The sequence below is a fragment of the Diabrotica virgifera genome, chromosome 9 (genome assembly GCF_917563875.1).
Source record: "Diabrotica virgifera virgifera chromosome 9, PGI_DIABVI_V3a".
NCBI lineage: Eukaryota > Metazoa > Arthropoda > Insecta > Coleoptera > Chrysomelidae > Diabrotica > Diabrotica virgifera.
In genome coordinates, this window is record NC_065451.1 from 116,173,322 (window position 1) to 116,190,783 (window position 17,462).

Genomic DNA, 17,462 nt, shown 5'->3' on the forward strand with positions numbered 1-17,462 from the left:
ATAGGTATATAGGAGAACAAAAATAAATAGAAATAATAGAAATGAAACTTAAACAACAGACTAGAAAATAAAACAAGGCTTGAAAACATAAAGGAGAACCAGGAAACCGCTAAAAACACCATAAAAATGCAGTTGAAGAAGTACTGGGCATGCAAAAAAACAGAAGTGAATGGTTCAACCGATAATTTGAATTGAGAACAGAAAGAAAAACGAGAGCATATGCAAAGGTGAAACAGTAATAAGGAACTAGGCAAGCAGAGTAATAGAAACAACTACATAAGTGAAAAAACTGACAAAAGCAAATAGGGAAAATATTAACAGAGAACTTTATGAGTTAATAAATTTAAGTAACACAGTAGAGCCAAGTAATTATATAATAAAGATAAACAGTTTTTAGTGTAGGTACTATTAAATCTTACAACCTAATTTACAATTAGTAAAAAAATTAAAGTTAAAACTTACCTTGTTCTGGTTGAGACATTGTTGGTATGGTAATGTAGGTACTGCGTTGGGCTCGGTAAGAGTATTAGTTGGTTCAATATCAACATTGGAAATGAGTGCATGACTAAATTATTCATTCTTTCAACCACTTTTCAACCCCTCCAAATTGTAGGTAATTTTAAATCTGGAAATACCCAGCAACAATCCACAAGTAACCCTTCCGTCTCTCTACAAAAATTTAAACGGAATTCAGAAATACCAAAATACCAAATTTATTGTCGAAATAAGAAATAAAAGACGCTGCTTAATCAAATTTCTAAGAAAAGCTAATCCCATTGGCTGCTTTCCTCTTTGATATTTTACAATTCTAAATCTTACAAATTCTATTTGTTTACATAAAGTCGCAGCAGCGTTGCCACATTTTATTTAGAAAATCTACTGTAAGTTTAGCTAAAATCTACTAAATCAAAAACTAAAATATACTATTAAACTTTATTAACGTATTTGTATATAGTTTAGCACTTTTTATAATAAAATCAACAGCTGACTAATTACGAAAGTCAGGGCCGAAAACGGGTTTTTAAAAAATTGTCATTCCTAATAAAATTTATTTTTGAGAACGGATTTCGAAAATACAGTAACTAAGTACAAACTAAAAGTTAAAACTAACTAAGAAACGAGAAGCGGCGAAAAAGCCCTGAAAATTATAAAACAGTCGTATATAATATATAGTCTCTGTATCCTGCGTCATACATGGGATAATCCAGGGACGTAACACCTCCACCATCAGAAAGAAGCATATCCTTGTGGTGTGCTTCTTACAAAATATATCCTTGGGATTCTTCTGGTTTTCTTTCTTCTTGTTTTCTTTCTTCTTGTCTTCTTTCTTCTTGTTTTCTTTCTTCTTGTCTTCTTTCTTCTTGTTTTCTTTGACGCACGTTTATCAAATATTTAGTTAGGTAATATAAAATTAAAATAAAAATTATTATGTATATACAGATTGTCCAAAAACTTGTTCTTTTATAATAAATTGAATTAATGTCTTTTAAATTATTTTTTCTGAGATTCTAATTTTTCTAATATGTCTTTAGTTTTTCTAAGGTTAATTGTATTAAGGTTCATTGGCGAAATATTTGAACTTTCATTTTGAAAAACATTAATAGAAGTAATAATTTTTGGAAGATTTATATGAGCAAAGTGACTTTTACTTCATTCTTGATTTTCACGTTACATTCAGGAACTGATTCTAAAACGTATGTACTGGTAAATTTTCTTACGAGTTTGGGCACTCGATAATTGCTAATTCTTCTTCTGGAACTGTAACTATCCATTTTTCGTCGTTGATTCTTGTAGATTCTATTTTCTTTATTTCCACTTCGAAATGTTCAAATGACAATGTCTTTTTCTTGAAATTTATTAATTGTATTGCACAAGGTGAAGAAGCCCCTTCGGTTAGCATTCATTTATTACTTCCTTTACATATGTATTCGTCTTTGTCTATTTCTGTGCATATATCTTCCATATAGATATAGCTAAATTCATTAGTGCGAGGTAAGGTTTGTAAGGTAAATGAATAAGGTATTTTGAATTGTTCATAGGAATAGGAATAGGGAATAATTGGTAATAATCATATACCTTCGATTCAACTAATGGAATCTCTAATAAAAATGTTATGATAGAATTTACTGAATAGCTCTTTATATTTATTATTTTCTCATACTGAATTATTTTTTCTAGTGTAGTTTCAAATGGCATTAATATTGACTTTGTCTGAGATTTTGCTTTCTTTATTTCATTTAAAAGTTCTACTGGATTTACTATAGAATTATGCAAAGTATTAATCTTAGCAAAAGAAATTGCAGTTTCTACTTTTTCAAAAATATCATAGATAGTTTGGTATAGCAAAGTGATTTGATTTATTTACTATAAATGACTGAATATGTGTATACAAATAAGGCTAATTTATTCTCTATAGTTTCAATTTTTGAGTTTAAAATCAATTGATTATGTGATATGTTACTTATAGCTTGATTAAAAGTATTGATCGAATCTTGTAATAAAGATATTTGTTTTAAGGAGTTTACTTTTAGTCTATTTTGATTATCTCTTAATTGTTTTATTTCATTTTCTATTCTTTGTGCGTCTTCTTGGTCCATATTTCCTGTTATACATTTTATTATTGTTCCTAAAGGATTTAGAAGCCCTCTTTTTATTCTCTTTTCTTCTTTATACAAAGGTGGATTAATTTGATATATTTGTTCTTCTATTTTATTCTGTAGTGTCATTAAAGGTATAAATGAATTTTCTAATTCTTCATAATAACTGGTTTGGTTACTGATACTTAAATCTGAGCTTCATTCTTCAATAAGTAAAATTCTTCTATGACTGAAGTTAAATTATAAATTTGTATAAATGTCCAGTGTGTAGAAATTATTTTGGAAGTACCTAACCTATAAGGTAAAAGTCCTGGGTATGAAGTTACATTGTGCAACTTAACTGAGTTGTCTCTTGCGTTGCTGGAGTTTACTATAGTGAGAGGAATAAATGAAAAATACTTTAAACCAAAGTCTTGTTCCGATTTATCCTCTGACCATTCACCTGTTATCATAACTGTAAGCAAAAACATAACAAAAATAGAAAGGAGCTGTATATTACACAACAATAAAACAAATTGGAGTTATTTTAGATATCAAGTAAATAATCAAATCAATTTAGACATCCCACTAAAGACCGATAAACAAATCGGACAAGCAGTAGAACATTTTAACACAGTTTTACAGGAAGCAGCATGGAACTCAACACCATTACCTACAAATCGACATATGAACAAACACTGTTCCAATACAATACATGAAAAAATAATTGAGAAAAGAAGACTCAGAAAACAATGGCAATTATCAAGATCACCTCAAAGTAAAACAAACCTCAATAAAGCACAAAAAGACCAAAAAAAATTGATAATAACAAAAAAATGCAAGCTTTCAGGAATACCTACAAAAACTAGATGCAACTCAAGCCACTGACTACTCGTTATGGAAGGCTACAAGGACTCTACGAAGGCAGAACTATACAGTCCCACCACTAAGAACACAAACAGGACAATGGGCGAGAAGTCCTCTAGAAAAGTCCGAAACATTTGCGACACAGCTTAAAAAAGTCTTTACACCAAATGAGGGAAATTACTCACTACAAACTGAAGAAGAAATTATTTCGATACTCACAAAACCTTATCAACTAGAACTTCCTGAAAAAAGATTCACAAAAAATGAGGTAAAAAATATTATACAACACAACATCGATCCAAAAAAGGCTCCAGGATACGACCTGATTACAGGAAAAACTCTTCAGCAACTCCCAGAGAAAGGCTTCCAATTTCTGACACAGTTATTTAACTCTATAATGAGACTAGGTCATTTCCCATCACAATGGAAACTAGCACAAATAACAATGATACTAAAGCCAGGAAAAGAACCAGAAAGTGTACAGTCCTACCGTCCTATTAGTCTTCTTCCAGTGGTATCCAAAGTTTTTGAAAAGCTGACACTTACTAAGATAATGCCTATACTAGAAAACAAAAAACTAATACCACCACACCAATTTTGGTTTATAAAACAACATTCAATAATACAACAGGTACATAGAATTGTAGAGAGAATCAACGAGGACTTTGAAAATAATAGGTACTGCTCGGCGGTATTTCTGGACGTAAGTCAGGCATTTGATAAAGTCTGGCATAAAGGCCTATTATGTAAACTAAAACAGAATTTACCCACAAATTACTATATACTATTAAAGTCCTATATCACCAACAGAAACTTCCAGGTAAAGTATGAGAATGAATACACAAACATACAACAAATTCTCACTGGGGTGCCCCAAGGAAGTGTACTAGGACCTATATTATACCTTATATTCACTGCTGACTTACCGACAGATACACATATCACTACAGCCACATTTGCGGATGATACGGCAATACTATCATCGAACAAAAATCCCAAAATAGCCTCAGAAATCTTACAAAATAATCTAAATAAAATTCAACAATGGATGACAAAATGGAGAGTCAAAATTAATGAAAACAAATCGCTACACCTAACATTTACCACACGTAGGGAAACATGTCCGGCTGTATACTTAAACGGTAAAGGAATCCCACAAGGGGATGAAGTCAAATATCTAGGTATGTACTTGGACAGAAGATTAAACTGGAGGAAGCATATATTTACTAAGCGAAAACAACTGGGTCATAAGTTAAGAACCATATATTGGCTGTTGGGCAAAAAATCAAAACTATCAACTGAAAATAAAATATTAATCTACAAATCCATCCTAAAACCAGTGTGGACTTATGGGATAGAATTATGGGGAACCGCTGCACATTCCAACATTGAAATCATACAAAGATTTCAGTCCAAAATATTGAGATCAATACTAGGAGTTCCATGGTTCATAACCAATGAAGCCATCCATCGGGACGCCGGACTACCATACGTCAAAGATGACATCAAAAAGTGCGCGAAAAAACATACAGAGAAACTTAAAGTGCATCCAAATGTGTTAGCAAAAAATTTAGTGAATAAACCGCGTACTGTTCGTAGGTTAAAACGAAAAGTTCCGTTAGAGTTAAGTGAACAATAGGTACTAAATTAATGTGTATAAGTTTATGTCAGAAATAGTCAGTGTTGTAGGCTAAGTTTTAAAAAAGGGGTGCATCACTGGATGCCTCCCTACATGTCATTCCTAATTATTGTCAGTCCTATTACTTATTGTCTCTTATCTACCTAAACATTTAGGTTTAGATTGTATAGATAGATTGTAATAAACGTGGGGTTAATAAAAAAAAAATTATTCTGTAGTGTCATTAAAGGTATAAATGAATTTTCTAATTCTTCATAATAACTGGTTTGGTTACTGATACTTAATAAATAAATTCTTCTATGACTGAAGTTAAATTATAAATTTGTATAAATGTCCAGTGTGTAGAAATTATTTTGGAAGTACCTAACCTATAAGGTAAAAGTCCTGGGTATGAAGTTACATTTTGCAACTTAACTGAGTTGTCTCTTGCGTTGCTGGAGTTGACTGCTCCGAAGATTCCGACGATGAATCTGAAATATTAGGCATTATTTTAGTTTCGTTGATGTGGACTATTATCTTCTTTTTATTCTTGGGATTTTCAATTTCTATTTTTCCATTTTCTAATACTTGTGTAAGTATATATGGTTCAGTATATTTTCTGCTTAATTTTCCTCCGCCAGTTTCTGTTTTTCTAGAAAACTTTTGATCCTAAACGAGAGTCTTTAGAGTTCTTATCCTTATTTCTTTTTCAATTATTTTTTCTTTCTGTTTCTGATTTTTTTCTTGTATACTTGTATAGAGAGCTTGAGTATTATTTTGGTGTGCATTAACATATTCTGCCTTATTAATAAACACGGACTAAGGCCGGGCTAACTTTAGTCCTCGGACTAAGGCAATATCCCTATTAATAAACAGCGACTAACCATGAACTAAGCTAAACTTTAGTCTCGGACTAAAATTTAATCCAATGTAATAGCAGGTTTAAATCAAGACTAACGTGACATTGACGGTTGGTGTTCATAACCTTAAAAACGTTTTATTTGTTTTTACATAAATCAATATTATTTTTATAATGGAGAGGGACTATTTTATAGACGATTTAAGATTAATACAAGAAATAAATGAGTATAGAAATCAGCGGAATATTCCGAGACACATAAAAATATATAAAATTAGAAAAAATCCTTTAGAGGAATTAGAAGAAGGTGAATTCAAAACCAAATACCGCTTTTCAAAAGCCACTGCAATTTTTATAATTGACATGGTCAGAAATGACTTAGCTGGCGATTCTAGAGGTGGACATGTACCTCCACACATAAAAGTATTGTGTGCAATAAGAACTTGGGCACGTCGAGAAGTAAGTAATTATTAAACAACCATACAGAAGTAAAAACTTCTTTTGTATATTGGTATAAGAATATACCATAATTATATTCCGTAGAATAATATACCGTAATAAGAATTGGTATAAAAGAAGTTTTTACTTCTGTATGGTTTTTTAACTATGGTATACAGCCAGCTACGGGGACTTTCCCATTGATTAAGTAATTATTATCAAAATTAGTAATAAAAGTGTACTTATATTATAAATTTTCTACTGCTCTAAATTTACTGATTTCTTTATAATCTCAACAGATTCAAGATGATGCTGCAGATATTATTGGTATCAGCCAGCCAACAGTTTCGCTTGTCTGTAAACAAGTTGCTTTAGCTCTGGTAGTACACAGAGCTCAGTGGATTAAAATGCCACAAAATGATCTGGAGCAAAATAGAGTGATTGCTGGATTTTATGGAATATGTGGGTTTAGGCAAGTGGTTGGAGCTATTGACTGCACCCATATTCGAATTCCAAAAGTGGGTGGAAACATTGGGCAATATTACATAAACAGAAAAGGATACAGTTCAATAAATGTACAAGTAAGTTAAGAGTAATTGCAGACTGATTTGGAATATACTTGATGAAAGTTTACACTTTAATTACTTTTAAAATAGAGTGATGAGCGTGCTAACAACTGGCAAAATAAACGCAAAAGATGGAAAGCATATTAAGTTGTGAGATAAAAAGAGATGAAACTGGTAGAGGTGAAAAATTTAGCGATAGAAACGTATAAATTTACATTGCATTGATAGTTTCCCACCTTTAGACGTATCAGATGAGTATGTCAACTAAAACTGTGGCTGTCGCAGTGTTAGTTGTCAAACTCGTCCGGTACGTCTGAAGGAGGGAAACATTCCATATAATGTAATTTTATACGTTTCTATTGCTAAATTTCTCACCTCTACTAGGTTCATCTTTTTTTATGTCACAACCTAATATGATTTCCGTCTTTTACGTTATTTTGCCGGTTATTAACGCACTCATCTCTGCATACAAGACATCTTGATTTTATTTATAAATCTAGACAATTGTTTTTAAACATTTTCTCAAAACAGTTGTTACCGGTTGTAAATAAAATGATTGTAAAATAAAAGTGTTTTTGTATATTTCAAGAGATAAATATGTTCTCTTTTAGGTTGTGGCCAATGCTAATTTGGAAATTATGGACATAGTAGCTCACTGGAGAGGCAGCACTCATGACTCCAGAATATTCAATGAGTGCAGATTAAAACGTAGGTTCGAGCAGTCAGAATTCAAAGGAAGACTATTGGGAGATTCAGGCTATGCCTGCTCCCCTTATTTATTCACTCCAGTCCTAAATCCGACAACACAACAGGAGGAACGTTATAACAGGGCACATATACAAACCCGCAACACTGTGGAACAATGTTTCGGTGTGTGGAAGCAAAGATTTCGCTGTTTACTAGATGGGTTTAAAACCAAATTAGATAACACCAAATTGTACATTGTAGCGCTGGCAATACTTAACAATATTGCCATCCACCACCGGGATATGATTGAAAATATTGACCAACCAGGAAATGAAGACATACTAGTAATACCTGCAATTAATAATAACATTAGAGGAAATGCAGCTAGAGCTGCATTTATTAATGATAATTTTTAGTTGAATGGAGATACTACCCAATTCCTTCTCAAAGAGTTTGGCAAATATATTTGGACGGTGTTAAAAAAATACAACCTTTATTATTGCAAATAAAAAGTTATCAAAACACATTTTATTATTATTATTTTTCTTCTTCCTCTTTATAAGCAATTCTGCTTGTTCATTGGCAGATTGATACCTATATGGGATGTTGTCACTGCATCTTTTGTACAGTCAGCCAATACTTCTATCAATTGGTGATTTATCTCTTGTTATTTTGATCATCCATGTCTCCCCCATTATGCTTATGTGGTTATTATATTCCTTTTTTTAAGTTGTTAATCATTTATACACTGTACATTACATAAGTCATCTAAAATCTTCACTCCTCTTTCGATCTCTCAGCGTATTTTCGGTAATTCTTTTTAATGCTGTCATTTCTGCCGTTTCCAGTAGTCTTTGTGTTGTGTCTGATGCAATGTCAATATTGATTTTACACTGACTTTATAAATATTTCTTGACTTCATCTCAGTGTTAGTATGTCGCTTTCACCATATAATGTTATTAAGACATCTTGCCAGTCTATTTGCTTTTTGTACTTGAATTCTCACTTTTTTGTCCAAGTCTTAATAGCTTAACGATGTAATTCCAAGATGTTTTATTTCCATTATTTGTTCAATACTGATACCATAAATTTCTATTTTACATCTGATTGGTTCTTTACTGAATACTATTCTCTTAGTTTTGTGTGGGAGATTAGCTTAGTTGCAAAAACTAGAAAGTGAATGTGAATACAAAAGATCTTCCAAAATATCTGTTGTATTCATATTCACTTTGTGAGTTTTTGCCAATACTTTTCCTTACCTATATTGACAGTGGTGAGCCTGCCAATAACCCGCAAAAGATGGAAAACATACTATGTTGTGAAATAAAAAGAGATGAAACTAGAAAAGGTAAAAATTATCAATAAAAACAAATAAATTTACATTATATTGATAGTTTCCCACCTTTAGATGTATCAGAGTCAAACTGTCACAGGTCACGGTAGTTGTTGTCAAACTCCTCCGATACGTCTAAAAGTGGGAAACTATTAATATAATATAAATTTTATGGGTTTCTATTGATAATTTTCCACCTCTGCTAGTTTAATTTCACAACATAGTATATAGTTATAGTAGTAAAAAAGTATAAAAACAAATTATATTATCATTTTATTTCTTATAATATATATGTACTGTTGTGATCTTATTTTTGAAATCTGATGCTGTTCTCAGATGTAATTTATTTTAATTAATTACATAATTAATAATTATCTCATTAATCAAACAGATCAAATACCAATATAGTGTCAATCTCAGGGCTAAATTATAATATCAATTACTTACTTTCGTGGCTTCAAAATATTTCTCAGTGGATTCCTAATCGGGATAGATAAAAGAGAGTAAAATAATACACACATATGAATTTCAATTAGAAATTATAAAATCGTTTATTTTATCTAAATGGCACTCAATGCTTAATATTTCTTATATCTTATCTTTCTATCTTTTTTTAATACAACATTTACAAACATGGGAATCTTATTTCTTTTTGTCTCCAAAGTTATTTTATTTAAAATGAACTATTATGATTTATCAGTGACAAATTAATTTAGGTTTGATGAAAAATTTTTAATAATGATTGTGTGCCTCAATTTTCAATGTGGTATTTAATACATAAACCATACATTCATGTCATAACAAAATAGACTGACCTTTACTGATGATTTGACAATGTCTTCACACAAAACACGTTTCCTCCTATCTTGGGTTGCGATCAAACGACTCGTACCAGCTTCCAGTAATGCCTCTGCTCCTTTGAAAACTACGCCTCGTACAGCCCTCGTTCCTGCCGTCTCCTGATTCCGTGTTCTACCTTTTTCAAACACTTCAACAAAACCGGGATACTCTAGACTCAAGGAGTTATATACTATCTCGACTCGGCCTAACACTCGTTCCACGTTATCTTACTTTTTAATTTTCAAAAACAAACTAACTATACCGGCGTTTTCACTTTTTTGTACACTCTTCTCGAAAACTGGTCTTCGCCTCTCGATCGCCAAAAACCTTCTGCCACACATCTCTCGTCCATTCTCCTACTTCCAAATTACTCCTTCCAGCATTCAAAAATCAACCAATCCCAAGCAACTTTCAATTATCCGTATTTTTCAACACAACTTTCCTTTTTCTAAATATCTTAATGGATTTCAAGAAAAAATAATATTCCCCATTTCAATTTTACTTTCTACATTAATACCACATTTACAAATTTAATGACCTATTATCTTATTCACTAGAGTATTAGTTAGCGGTGGTTAATGACAAATCCTTCCGCGAACACTTTCTTTGTACACATCACTCTAATTGTTTACTTGAGTCGTATTGTTTCCGCGGTTCGTAAACACTTCTCCGAGTCACTCTCTTAAAATCTACTTATACATAATTTGTTTTATACAGGGTGTTCCAAATTTACATGCCCGTGGTCGAGAAAAATGAAAACCTTTATTTTAATTTGACTTTAATTTATAATTATAAACTTTTATTTCTTATATCAATTAGGAATATAACAGTACATATTATTTATTTTGTGATTCTGCCTCTAACATTTTTGTCTTCAATGAAGCATGTTTCAAAAGTTCCGCTTGAACCTTCATTTTAATTTCGTGTTCCCTTTTTTCCATTTCATGTTTTAGTCTCATGTACCTCATTTGCCTGTTGTGTTGGAGTTCCATAATTTCCATATGCCTATTGTGCTCTTTTTCTTTTAACTCACGTGAATATTCTGTTATATTTTTTATGTATTCTTCATCCTGGAAATTGAAATCATAGTTAAAAAAATAGAAGAATGAAAGGCTTCATGTTTGGAAGTCAACAGTTAGCTTTATTTAAGGTCCTACCATCTACTATATACATAAACAGAGCAGTTACTAGAAGTTGTCTAATTAAATACCTTAGAAACCTTTGCAGCAGCCCCCTCTGTTAAATTACTTTTTCCTATCTGCAAAAAATAACAATAAATAAACATTTTCCAATATTTAGTTACCAGAAGTTATAATTAAATACCTTCGGGCTATTTTTAGACTTAGCAGTGGCCCTCTCTAATGAACTGTTTTTTGGTGTCTGCAACAAATAATAGTAAATGAACATTTTCCATAGATTTTGTTTTGTATACATATTATTAAGTACTAATTATTTACATGATAATGATTAATGTCCAGATTATAAGCATTTTGCTTTTTTGTTTATTTTGCTTATAATTGGGATTTTGAGTAAAAATGCTTATTTTAAACATAATTTACTTCAGATAATGTACTTCAAGATAATATCTTTAAAATAAGCATTTTTACTAAAAATCCTAATTATAAGTAAAAAAAAGCAAAATGCTTATAATCTGGACTTTAAATGATATATAAGGGCCGGTTTAACCAACAACAAATAAATCAGTGAGTAGTTAAGTGTTGGTAGAGTAAAATTTATTAGTCAATTATATTTCTATTGTGTTTAAATACAATTTTGATAATTTACAGTTAAACTGACGAATCTTCTTTGTTATAGATATTTAAAACGACATTAACTTCTCAATAATTTTTTTAAAAATATATATTTATTTGATAAATAATGAAAGTAAGTCTTATTTGACATTGGTGTAACATAGATATGTTGGTTTTATGAGTTGAATAAATTTATTCATCAAATACTTAAACTACTATTTGTTGTTAGTAAAACTCATCAATAGGTTTATTAATTGTATAATTAATTCTATGTTAAATTAACTAACCTCTAACATTTGTTGTGGGAATTCTTTATTTTCTTTAAATTCCTTGTCAAATATCTGAAAAAAAATGTTTAGGTTAATCATACTGCATATAAACTTATGTCTATGATAAATCTTTTTCATGTGCCGTCTCCTTTAAGAAGGTTGGCAACCATCATGGCAATTCACACTTTTGATACCGTTGCTCTAAAGAGATCAGCAGAAGTGCAGTTAAATCAAGCTCTCAAATTGTTTAACAAGGAGTTGCATCTTCTTCCAAGACTCCTTCTACCCTGTATTCTTCCTTGTATTATTAATTGCAACAAGTTATAACGCTTGCCCCTCACGACATGTCCCAGATATTGCAGTTTTCTAACTTTAATTGTCTTTCTTTTCCCATTCTTCTCAACACCTCGACATTCGTGACTCTATCCACCCAACTAATTCTTAATAGGTTTGTTCCTACAAAGAATCACAAACTAGTTCATAACAGTTTCTGACTGCTGCACAATACGCATGTGCGAATTCAACCAGCCGCGAACTAGTTTGTGATTTTTGTTGGAACAATATTCTACCGAGCTGGCAAGTTGTCTAAGAGCAGTGCCCAGAGAAAAGAAAAGAAAGAAGAAGAAAGCATTCAGGAAAACGAGGCAAAACGAAAACTTTAACCTTACTATTTTACCCATATTCCATATTTGATAATGCACGAAGATATCAATGTTCGATGATTATTAAAAACCATTTGAACATCATCAAAAAGAAAATTTTTATTATTTCAATACTAAAATTTTAAAATGTTTACATAATAAAAGCATCTACAATATTAGATCACCAATATGAGTGTAATAAATGTATAGTCTTACCAAGGCCATATTATATATTGTTTAATGTTTTGATAGCAGAGACTGTGACTCTAGAATCTGTACTATATTTGGGTTTCTTTAACTGAAATTACTTATTTTGTAATCTAATATTTATACTTTTTTAAAATGTATATAATGAGTACATAGATACCCATATTTGCATAATTTTGACTATTAGATTACAACACAAATCTCAGTTGGTGATACTAAAACATTTAATAAGGAAATATTACTAAGAGAAGGGATTCTATATATACAATATTCTAAAAATTTTACTACTTTGATAGCAGAGACTGTAATAATTCTAGAATCTATTATATAAACATTTCTTTAACTAAAAGTACTTATTTGGTAATGCAATATTTATATCCTTTTTCTAAAATGTAGAGTATATTATATATTTACATAATTGTGGTCATTAGATTACAACAGAAATCTCAGTTGATGATAATAAAAAAATTTTATAAGGAAATATTGATATTATAAGTATGATAAATCTACTGACCTTTAACTGAATTTCCAGTTCTTCACTAGTATTTAGTCCAATATTACTGGTGCTTTGTCCCATTGCACTGGTACTTGGTCCCATTTCATTAATACTAGTTCCCATTTCAAGAAATTGTATTGCTGGCATCACCTGTTGACAAAAAATATATATAAAATATAATGTATATAACAGTACCTATTACAGGAAAACTCACCGAGCCATCAGAGTCATGTTCATTGTCATCCCGCAATAATTCTGCGGGATTCATAATATCTTTTATCTCCATTACATCTTGATTGGGCATGGTGGTCCCTCTCCACCGCCAGTCTTCCTCAGTTCTTTATTATAACTGCTACATACTTTGCGGGTATTGATTATCATATGTTTCCACTGATTTTGCAGTTGTCGCAGGTCTATTTGTTTACTATTTAATTTATTGAACCTGAAATGTAGAATTGTATATAAAGTATATCATGGATAATTAAAAGAAAAGAAATAAATGAAATTTTTAAGTGCATAATTAAAAATGTTCATAAAATTATTAAAATTTTAATAGAATGTTATTAAAAGGGCATTAAAATAAAATATCTCACTTTTTATGGACTGTTTCCCAGGCTTTTGTTTTTTGCTTTAGTTGAATTTGTGTTTAGTGATTTATTCTCTATAATATGTGAGTATTCCTTGAATACACTGCGAAACAATTGCTGAAATATTACAAAAAAATCAATCAAACATGAAATTTGTATTGTAGATAAGCAAATAACTTACCTTTTCTTCTTCGTCCCAATCTATGGAGCGAATTCTTTTTTGTTTTTCTCCACCTCCCCTCATTTTGCAATTAAAATCGATCAAAAACAGCTATATTAATAAAAACAAACCAAACAAACGGAAACTGCAAATGATCTAAACCTAACCAAAGAAAAAATGACAAATTTCAAACAAAATGTCGCTGTCACCGTCAATTTCTTGACATTTTTCTTCTTTTTCGCAAGAGTTGCCAACTTAAATTTGATGTAACTAGGACTAAGGAAGGTTTAGTTAGTCCGAGCTTAGTCCATGTTTATTAATGACGTTCTTAAAATGAAGTTAGTACCCGCTTAATCTCGGACTAGCTAGTCCGAGACTAAATTCGGACTAAGCAATTTTTATTAATAAGGCTGATTGGGTATAAGCTTGAGCTGGAATAAGTCTCATGGAATCTTTACTGTCTGTATGTCCTGATACTATTTAAAGGGTGTATGGCCAGTTGATGAATGTATTGTACTATTATAGGCAATAAGGGCATAAGGCATAAGAGAAATATTATCTGCGTCTTTTTCTTTTAGTAATCGTAAATGTTCAGTTAAGGTAGAATGGAATCTCTCTACCGGGGAATTTGATTAATGATGATATGGAGTCTTAAAAAGTATTTTTATTTGGTGGGTCTTTAATATTTCATCTACAACGTCATTTTTAAATTCTCCGCCACTGTCTACGACAATTTGCTTCAGTATTCCGAAAAATGTAAAGAAATGTACTAATTGTTGACACGCTGATATCGCTGTGCCAAAATATGGTAAAGCTTGGCCATATTTGGAAAATTTATCTATAATTGTCAAAAATCTTTGATTACCAACTTTATAAGTGTCTATATGTATTATCTCAAAAGGCTTGGAAGGTGTGTGAGTTAATATTAAAGGTTCTTTGTGTGGATTTCTATTATATTTTGATCTCTGGCATATTTCACACTCGTTTATACATTTTTCTATGTATTTTTTCATTTATTTCCAGTAATAGTTTCTTTTAAAGCTCTAAGTGTCTCTGAAATTCCTCGATGATTGGTTTTACCGTCATGTTTATATCTTATAAGCTGATTTCTTTCTTCTGGGAATACATTGTTAACTAGTTTTGTACATTCGATTAATTTTAATTTTGTAAAATATTTACGCCATACATTCTGAAATATTGGTCTCAATTCTTGAGATAAGAAATAAATGTATAAAGTGTTTTTGCACGCATTGTCTTTTAAAAATTGGGTTATACTTTCTTCGTCAGCTGAAATAGTTGCTTTTATTATCTTATGTCCATCGAAATTCTCGCAATCGCGTTTTGTATATTCTGAATAAGGAGCTCTTTTAACTATAAGCTGATAGGCTTTATTATTAATTATTTCATCTAACAATGAAAAACTGTTTTCATTTGAAGATTCTGCACTATGTGCTGTGTCAGTGTCTGAGTTATTATCAACGTTTTTTTTTGTTCTTATTTACTTGTGGGTTTTGTATAGTCTCATTGTTATCTAGAAGTTGTAAAGTTTCATTTACTACATTTTCGTCGACTGTATCTGGGTTAAATTCAGCTAAAAATTGGTCGATATCAAAAGATATGTCTCCTGCGTTATTAATAATAGATTCTGTTTCTAGAGCATTTATATTTATTCTGCTTAAATGGTCAGCAATGTTATTTTTTCCTGGTTTATATTTTATAGTATAGGAAAATTCTTCTAATTTTAATCTCCATCTTAATAATTTGGAGTTTGGTTCCTTTTAATTAAATAACCATATAAGGGGTCTATGATTGCATAAAATTTCAAAAATCTGCCGTATAAATAAGGTCTAAATGCTGTACAAGCCCAAACGATGGCTAAAAGTTCTTTTTCTATTGTAGAATATTTTTGCTCTGTCTGAGTTCTTGAGGCATAAGCTGCAGGTAAATCATTTGGTACTGTTCCTTGTGACAAAACTGCACCTAAAGCTACATTCGAAGCGTCTGTAGTCAAAATAAATGATTTTGAAAAATCTGGGTATCTTAAAATAGGGGCATTAATTAAAAGTTCTTTGAAATGATTAACAGATTGTTTAAATTCGGGAGAGTGTATAACTTTGGCTTTTTTCTTTAGACACATGGTTAATGGTTTAGCTATTTTTGCGAAATTTTGGATGAATCTTCTATAATATCCTGCTAATCCTAAAAATGATTTTATTTCTTTTTGTGTAGTAGGAATAGGAAAGTTTTTGACTGCTTTTATCTTATCTGGATTTGGTCGTACTCCGTCTTTCGTTATGACGTGACCTATATATGCTACTTCTGTACGTAAAAATTCTGATTTGTCTAGCTGTATTTTTAAATTAGACTGTATTATTCTGATATCCTCTTAATATATTATTCATAACTTTCTGAAACGTTGCTGGGGCATTTTTTAATCCAAACGGCATACGTAAAAATTCGTAATGTCCTGTCTCTGTGGAAAATGCTGTTTTTGGTACATCGACTGGTTCCATTTCTATCTGATGGAAACCATTTGCTAAATCTAATGTGGTAAAATATTGTGCTCTTCCTAGACCATCTAGAATATTATCTATAAGTGCCAAGGGAAATTTATTTTCTATCGTAATGTCATTCAGTTTGCGGTAATCTATAACTATTCTATACTTCTTTTGGTTACTCGCATCCATCTTCTTCTCTATCACCCATATCGGTGAATTAAAAGGCGAATTTGAATCTTGTATTATTCCATTTTTTAACATGTCGTTTATTTGTCTGCTAACTTCTTTCTTATATACTTCTGGATATCTATAGTTTCTTGTATAAACTGGGGTATCATTAGTTAAATCTATTTTATGCTTTATTTCATTTGTAAAACTGAGTTCCGTTCCATCTATATAAAAAATATCTCTATATTCATAACATAATTTACTTATGGCTTTGTATTCTTCGTCGTTGCAATGATTAAGTATAAGTTTCTTAAGATTCTCTTTTTGTAAATAATCTATTTCTTCTTCGTCTATGTCCATCTCCTCAATATGATATGACTGAATAGTATTTAAATTTTCTTCTTGAATATAATCTACATTAAGAGGATCGGTACGTATTTTCGGCTGAAATGCTATTCAAATGGGGATTCATTTTTTTCGAATCCTGAGAAAACTAATAAGTATTTTTGAAAAATTTAAACGCAGAAGGAAATATTACGTTATTAGGGAGGGCCGAAAGTCCCAGAGAACTTCTAGAATGTTTATTTTAATAAGTTACAGGGGTGAAAAACTAAGAGAAAATTTAGTGTTATTTTTAATTTAAAATATCTCATTCAAAATAAACATTTTATTTATTCTAAGGGACTTTCGGCCCTCGGTAATAATTTATTTAGTCTTTCATTCTGCGTTTACATTTTTCAAAAATATTTATTGGTTTTTTCAGGATTCGAAAAAAATGACTACAATGTCCGTGGTAATATTTTTCAAATCTATCTTTGTCATACAACGCACTCAGTCGAATAGAATATTGTCAGGATAATGTCAGTCAGACAATGACAATCAGTGACAATTTTAAATATTT

The 17,462-nt window shown here is 30.8% G+C and overlaps 2 protein-coding genes across 2 annotated transcripts; one reads left to right on the forward strand and one right to left on the reverse strand.

Moving 5' to 3' along the window:
• The first annotated feature begins 6,283 nt into the window (after nt 1–6,283).
• Nucleotides 6,284–8,027, forward strand: LOC126891233 (putative nuclease HARBI1). Its single transcript, XM_050660415.1, has 4 exons — nt 6,284–6,379; nt 6,658–6,939; nt 7,536–7,680; nt 7,873–8,027. The coding sequence occupies exons 1-4, from the start codon at nt 6,284–6,286 to the stop codon at nt 8,025–8,027; spliced, it is 678 nt and encodes a 225-aa protein (XP_050516372.1).
• Nucleotides 8,028–10,623: 2,596 nt separating this feature from the next.
• On the reverse strand, nt 10,624–13,452 carry LOC126891234 (uncharacterized). The gene is made up of 5 exons (XM_050660416.1): nt 13,363–13,452; nt 13,167–13,298; nt 11,823–11,876; nt 10,995–11,164; nt 10,624–10,854 (listed from the first exon to the last, which is right to left on the reverse strand). The coding sequence occupies exons 1-4, from the start codon at nt 13,450–13,452 to the stop codon at nt 11,084–11,086; spliced, it is 357 nt and encodes a 118-aa protein (XP_050516373.1). The 3' UTR covers nt 10,624–10,854; nt 10,995–11,083.
• Between the last annotated feature and the right edge of the window lie 4,010 nt (nt 13,453–17,462).